Source organism: Euphorbia lathyris, chromosome 5, assembly GCF_963576675.1.
Source record: "Euphorbia lathyris chromosome 5, ddEupLath1.1, whole genome shotgun sequence".
Lineage (NCBI taxonomy): Eukaryota > Viridiplantae > Streptophyta > Magnoliopsida > Malpighiales > Euphorbiaceae > Euphorbia > Euphorbia lathyris.
Window position 1 is genome coordinate 56,100,801 of NC_088914.1, and position 7,335 is coordinate 56,108,135.

Consider the following 7,335-nt stretch of genomic DNA (forward strand, 5'->3'; position numbering starts at 1 on the left):
ATTTGAAACCGGAAGCTTCTCTTCCGGTTTCGAACCCGATTAATTGACCTTTCATGGGGCAATTTTTTTAACCGAGCTCTTAATGAGGATAATTCCTCATTAAAAGCCCCATTTTGGGGCAAATTTTTTTTTTTTTTTTTTTTTTTTTAAGGTAGCCTAAACCCTTAAAAAGTTATTTTGGTAATTTGCCCATATTTTAATTAACATGTTTGTGTTAACGCAAATTGCAAAGAGTAGCAGTGGTGTGGTAGTTTCCCGCGAAAAATGCAGAAATGGTGGCATCTTCAATTTCTTCGAGTAGTTTCAAGCGTTTCAAAAATCTCTCGGTGAAAGTTGATTTCTATAACTATTGGATACGGGATGCTGTTAATCAAAACGATGCCCATAAAGCACTTTTCCTCTTCCGCGATATGAAACAGAATGCCCTGCAACCTAACAACTGGACCTTTCCTTTCCTTTCCAAAGCATGCGCCTTTCTCTCCAATCTTCATCTCTCACAAATCATCCATGCCCATATCATAAAGTCTCCGTTTTGCTCTAATCTTTTTGTTCAAACAGCGATGGTTAACACCTACCTGAAATGCCATCAGTTAGACATGGCCTACAATCTGTTTGTTGAAATGCCCAACAGGGATGTTGCTTCCTGGAATGTGATGCTTCTGGGATTCGTTCAACTAGGATTTTCTGATAGAGCATTCGATATTTTTCAGGAGATGAGATCAGCTGGGATTATGCCTGATTCAGTGACTATTATGGGAATTTGTGAGGGAATTTCAAGCATGGAGAATCTCCGGTTAGCTAAGGTTATTCACTCATTTGGAATTCAAGTTGGGTTAGATACTGATGTTTCTGTTGCTAATACTTGGATATCTTTATATACTAAATGTGGTGATTTACATATGGCTGTATCAGTTTTTGATGGAATTGAAGTTGGTTTAAGGAGCACAGTCTCCTGGAATTCAATGATTGCAGGGTATGCTTATGCTGAGAAACTTATTGATGCTTTGAATTGTTACAAATTGATGCTATTGGATGGGTTTTGGCCTGATATTAGTACCATTGTTAGCCTGCTCTCTTCTTGTCTGCAACCAGTGGCTGCATTTCAAGGTATGCAGATTCATTCTCATGGAATTAGATTTGGTTGTGATTCAGATATCCATGTAGTTAATACTCTCATATCTATGTATTCTAGATGTGGAGACCTTCACTCTGCAAGATGTTTGTTTGACAGCTTACAGAATAGAAGCTGTGTTACATGGACTGCCATGATTAGTGGTTATGCTAAGAAAGGGAATATGGATGAGGCTCTGAAACTTTTTAATGCTATGCAAGCTGCTGGTGACAAGCCTGATTTGGTTACCGTACTTGCTTTGATTTCAGGTTGTGGCCAAATTGGTGTTCTTGATGTTGGAAAGTCGATTGATGCATATGCGAGTTCTAATTGTTTAAAACATAACGTCGTTGTTTGCAATGCATTGATAGACATGTATGCAAAATGCGGAAGCATATGTGATGCACGAGAAGTCTTTGATGCCATGGCGGATAGAACTATAGTTTCTTGGACAACCATGATTGCAGGTTTTGCCTTGAATGGCCTATTTGGAGAAGCTTTCGACCTTTTCTATCGAATGATAGATTTGGGGTTGAAGCCAAATGACATAACATTCCTTGCCATACTTCAGGCTTGTACTCATGGTGGCTTACTTGAGAAAGGATGGGAGTTCTTCAATATGATGACCAGAAATTACAAAATAAATCTGGGATTAGATCATTATTCTTGTATGGCAGATCTTCTTGGACGGAAAGGAATGGTGAAAGAGGCATTAGAATTTATTCAAGGTATGCCTTTGAAACCTGATGCTGCCATATGGAAGGCATTGCTGAGTGCTTCCAAGATACACGGAAACACCGAAATTGGTGAATATGCAGCTCATAAGCTTTTTGAAATGGATCCTCTTGTATCCTTCCTGTACGTGGAGATGGCTAACATATATGCATCGGAAGGAAGGTGGAGTGGAGTCGAAAAGATGAGAAGAATGATGAGAAGTAGCAGGGTGAGGAAGTGTCCAGGACAGAGCTTAGTTGAAGTCAATGGTACAACTTATGCATTTACTGTTGAAGAAAGAGGCCATAGTCATAGTGAGATGGAGCTTGTGTATGGTGTCTTGGAGGGTCTGGCGTCACAATCAAAGGAAGAAGATTCATCATTATCAACACATTCCAATAATAACCTGGATTTTGAGTTCCTTGATGTTTGATAAAGGACAATAGATTGGCACAGAGGCATTCATGGCTGGAGAGAATGTTCATCAGAGCAAATTTCTAGATGTCAAATGTCACGAAAGGAAGAATGCACCATGTTACCTCCTTACTTTGAGGAGAAAAATCCCCTGAAATGGTAAGTGCTCAAAAAGCTAAAACAACATAAATTGTTTATAAGCGAATTGGGATTTTGTAGTCCCTCCTCCCCTGTCATACAAGGAGCAACATCTCGAGGTAACTTCTATTTCATATGTTATAATGTCTCTGACAAGAAATTGATTGTTCATCACATTTTTCCATACAATCAAATGATACAATTTTACAAATCCGATCTCCAACTGTCTACCTTACTGTTAAGAATAAAGAAGTAGAAAGCTTAATGACATGCGGATTGTCAAAATTAATTAAGTTGCAAATACATTTAGGTCCGGTTTCGTTCATGCAATAGATTAGGAATAGAACTATTCCTAAAAAATTCCTATTCCGCCATTTTTTTTTTTTTTTTTGGTAAGAAGGGAAGAAAAAAAAACAAACAAACAAAAACCTAACCCGGGATCAGTCTAGGAAGACTGACCCCAATCCTATCCTCAAGAAGAGAAGGTAACAGAAAAGAAGGAGGAACGGAAAGGGTAGAAACACCTAACATCCCCCCATGCCCAGCAGCTGCCAAGCGATCTGCCACGCGGTTTTGCTCCCTATAAATATGGGAGAAGGTAAGAGAATCGAAGGCAGGACGAAGCCTCAAGATGGCTTTAATGAGATTCTGACTCTTAAGACAAACAACCTGTCTATCCGAAATCCTGTTGATAGCCTCCAAATTGTCAGACTCCACCGAAAGTCTTTTAACACCCATGCGAATGGCGAGTTTAATGCCAGACAAGATCCCCCAGAGCTCTGCAGTAAAGGAGGAGCCCGTACCTAAGTTATGGGTAAACCCAGCCATTTAACTCATCTTTCTGTTTTTTTTTTTTTTAATCGTTTTTCACGTTTTTTTTTGTTTCGTTTTCCATTTTCACCTTTTTCCTTAAATAAAATATATTGAAATTTGATGGTAATAATTAAAATAAATATTTGAGGGTAGAGTTTCTTTTTGAATTATAAAACTACCTATTACATTTTATTTCATTCCATCAACCAAACATAATAATAATTATTTCTAAGGAATGATTATTGTATTTCATTCTATGAACCAAACAGATTAATGCTTCACTTATTTTTTTTTTTTAAAAACATTAAAAAGGAGCTAGAAGACTTGTTGTTCTGCGAGATATCTTCAAACATTCTTCTTTTAGTTGTAATAATGATCTATTTGGTTCAGCTGATTGGGCATATGCACAAATATATGAGTGTAATTTTTTTTTTTTTTTTTTTTTTGTTACAAACTAGATCATACATGCTACGTTGGAAGTGGGAAAGGGTTTCAGCCTCCGGTCAAGTGAGGTGGACTGCGTCAACAAGATCAAAGGATATTGAAAACTTTTATCACAATCAAGTACGACTCCAACTTTGTACCTATATATATTCTAGATGCGTGACTACCAAATTATATTCTCGTAATATTTAGTTTTAGTCTTCTTAGGATAATACAATAAATGATTAGATTTGTTGAATGGGGAGGCTACATTCGTTGAGAAGAGCATGATTTAACAAGTAATGGATGATGACGATGCATGTATAAAATGTTTTATGTGATTAACCAAAAAACAAAACGAAAATAAAAAAATATACGAATAATAAAACTTGAAATTAAAAAGAAAGAGTTAGACAAATCTGATGCATGCATTAGCACTTTCCTTAAAACGACGTCGTCGTTATTGACGATCGTCTTTTAGGATACTACAGATTACGCAAGCAAATTCAAACCGTGTGTAGACTCGTTATCACCGGAGCAAGAAAACAAGAACATTGCAAACAGATAATGTGAATTTGACAATCCATTCTATATAAATAGAACCCGAAAAGATATGTCTACTCGCGAATGAACACGACTGTTCACGTACGAATACGACTGCTCACGATGGAAACAACAGTTCATGAAAGGAGGTATTTGTTGGTATTTAAATTGATATATAATTTTATTCAAAATTTTCCAACATAAAACGTTTTATTATTATTCTTACTATTAGTGGTGGAGCCAGGACTCAAATCTCAGCCTTCATTGTATATATAAAGTTTTTCGAATATAACGACTCGAAAATTTGATTTCTACTAAAAATATGTATTTATATATAAAAATTGTTTTGAATTCTTTTTCAATATATTCATTGTTCGCTGACAATTGATTGAGGTAAAATATATAAATACCAAAAAAAATAAAAATAGTTTTAGTTTAATACCTAAACTAAATACTAATAATTCAATTCAATTAAACTTATAAATTTCATATTATCAATTCAATTAAAATCTCTAATTGTCGCATTATCAGTTCAATTTAATAAAAACCCATAAAATTTAACATATCATTAATTTCATTGAAATATTTAAATTGTCACATTATCAATTCAATTTAATCAAAACCCTTAAATCAGAACCGCTAAATATCATCAATTCAATTAGGGGCTTAACTATCACATTATCAAATTCAATTTAATCAAAACCCCTAAAATTTAACATATTATCAAATTCAATTTAATCAAAACCCCTAAAATTTAACATATTATCAATTTCATTAAAACCCCTAAACTATCACATTATCAATTCACTTAAACCCCTAAATATCACATTATCAATTCAATTCAATCAAAACCCAAAAATTAAAACCCAAAAATATCATCAATTCAATTAGGTCATAACTATCACATTATTAATTTAATTTAAAAAATCCCTCGAAAAATTAAAAATACTAACTTACAGATTTACCTCTCTATCTCTCTCCCTAAGCAGCAACGACGGTGCAGGAAGTCAAGTCAGGAGCTCGGTCGGCATCATCAAGGAACTCACCGTCAGCCTCAGGATAGGAACTCGTACTCTTCTTTCAAAAAGAAGAGCGAGCAGAGTAACAAGAGAAACTTCCCTTTTCGTATATAAGGAAGAAAGGACAAAAATGTTATTCCTTATTTTTCTAGGAGATAAGGATACCAAAATAGATTTAAGATTTTTGAGGAATGATAACATTGTGATATTATCCCAGGATCAAAAGAGATATTCGCCTAAGAACGCCACGTGTTGGTCACCTGATACGGGAATACCACAGCGTATTGAAACAAAGAGATCCGGCGGGCGGATCACCAAGGACTCACCAAAAGAGACCCGCGGGCGAACCTATAAGGCGAATCTCCATAAACACTTAATCCGCCATTAGAACGGCTGTGCCGATCCGACAATTAAGACCATTAATGAGCTATCAATTAGCTAACCGCCAACTTAAAGGTAACCTGTAACCGCCATTAATGGGACATTAATAGAGACTTTCTAGTTACCGAAAGTTACAACTTCATGACTATATATAGCCTATGTCTCAGGCTATCAAGGTACACATTCACTTACCCATTGTCAATTCAGTTTGCTCTCTTGTTCTTCCTTACTGACTTTGGCATCGGAGCTTCCCCCCGTCGAACCCAACGACGCCCCCACAGAGACGGAAGTTAATCGGAAATTCTCCACGAGTCATCAATTGGTGCGGTGATCGTGGAATCCTTAATCAAATAAAGGGTTTCCATTCACATTAGAAAAGATATGACAAATGGAGAACAGAACCCCTCCTCAGGGGTTGAAACGCCCTTGGCAACACCCTCAAGCCAACCTGAATCAAGTGCTGAGCGCGTTGATGGGAGCACTCCAGCAACTCAGGACGGAAGGAGTCTGTCGCCAGATGCATTCGTTGAAACATGTGCGGGAGCCATAGGAAGAGCGTTTGGTCCTGATATGGAGAGACGCCTAAGGTCATTCATGATAGTACTAGAGCTTCGGCGCACCAACCCTACGTCATCTCAATGGCAACAGCAAGCCATTGTTGGATCTGGCGCCCTTGATTCTTCATTCTTCCAAGCTCAACCCACGGAATCCATGGTGACTACTACCGTAGCTGGTATTAACCCGCCATTCAATCGACAATTATTTTCTGATGAAGCAGGTGGAGGTCAAAGGATGAATCTGGGCGGATCAGGTAATCCAAGCCGCCCGCGGTCGAGTCTCCCTGAGGGCGGATCGGAAGGCCGAAGGCACAAAAAGCGCCGAAAGGAGAAAAGTAGGCGGTCAAAATCATCTTCGCCCCGGAGACCAAAATCCTCCCGTAGGGGAAGATCACCCCCATCTACTGGTCGTAGACAAAGTAAGAGGCCAATAGGGACGCCCCGTTCAGACAGGCCACCGCCACTGTCACACCAAGAAGAAGGTAGGCACTTTCCTTCGGGAGCTCATGGAGGCAGTAGTGGCCAAGGTGGTGGAGGCCAAGGCAGTAGTGGCCAAGGTGGGGGAGGCCAAGGTGGTAACGGGCAAGGAGGTGGAGGACAAGGTGGTGGCGGACACGGTGGTGGAGACGGACGTTCGCCATCAGATCCGTCATCTGGTTCCAGCTCGTCATCTTCTCCAAGTAGATCTCCCCGTAGGAGACCTCCGAGTCGTTCGCCACGAAGAGGACCCCCCAGGGCAGGGCCGGAGAATTTTGATGATCGTGTTAGAGCTGCGGTGCTCCATATTAATGAAGAGGATGCCCGACATAATCCATTCGCCAACCGTGATTCGCTTTTTACGGCGTGGATCGAAGCTGAGGAAACGGAGAGGCATCAAAAAATACCTAATATACCCGTTTACACGGGTGCGGACAACCTGGAGGCTCATGCAAGAAAGTATCGAATGTTGCTCAGCCTTAACCGTGCTAGTGAAGCAGTCTTATGCCGGATGTTTATCACCACTTTAGGCGGCCCCGCTTATGATTGGTTCCAATCTTTACCTCCTAGGTCAATCGATAGATGGGATCAATTAAGTAGGCAGTTTTGTGCAAAATTCGCCGGATGTATACCTCCAGTGGTCAAATCACGAAAGCTTTTCGAATTGAAGCAGAAGGCGAACGAGCCCCTTCGAGAGTATGTAGACAATTTCAACAAATTATGCATACGAATTGTCGATGTGGAT

At 39.0% G+C, this 7,335-nt stretch overlaps 1 protein-coding gene across 3 annotated transcripts; it reads left to right on the forward strand.

The window, feature by feature from the left end:
• The first annotated feature begins 218 nt into the window (after window positions 1–218).
• Window positions 219–3,913, forward strand: LOC136228953 (pentatricopeptide repeat-containing protein At4g19191, mitochondrial). Of its 3 annotated transcripts, XM_066017457.1 has the most exons (3): window positions 219–1,107; window positions 1,381–2,496; window positions 3,649–3,913. In XM_066017457.1, exons 1-2 carry the CDS (start codon window positions 273–275, stop codon window positions 2,256–2,258), a joined length of 1,713 nt encoding a protein of 570 aa, XP_065873529.1. In that variant the 5' UTR covers window positions 219–272; the 3' UTR covers window positions 2,259–2,496; window positions 3,649–3,913. The 3 variants fall into 3 exon arrangements, with proteins under 3 accessions (XP_065873529.1, XP_065873527.1, XP_065873528.1); XM_066017455.1 differs by having other exon boundaries at window positions 219–2,496; XM_066017456.1 differs by having other exon boundaries at window positions 219–2,398.
• The last annotated feature ends 3,422 nt before the right edge of the window (window positions 3,914–7,335 follow it).

Coding starts and splice junctions, on each gene's coding strand:
- LOC136228953 (XM_066017455.1), top strand. CDS start 273: ATGGTGGCATCTTCAATTTCTTCGAGTAGTTTCAAGCGTTTCAAAAAT.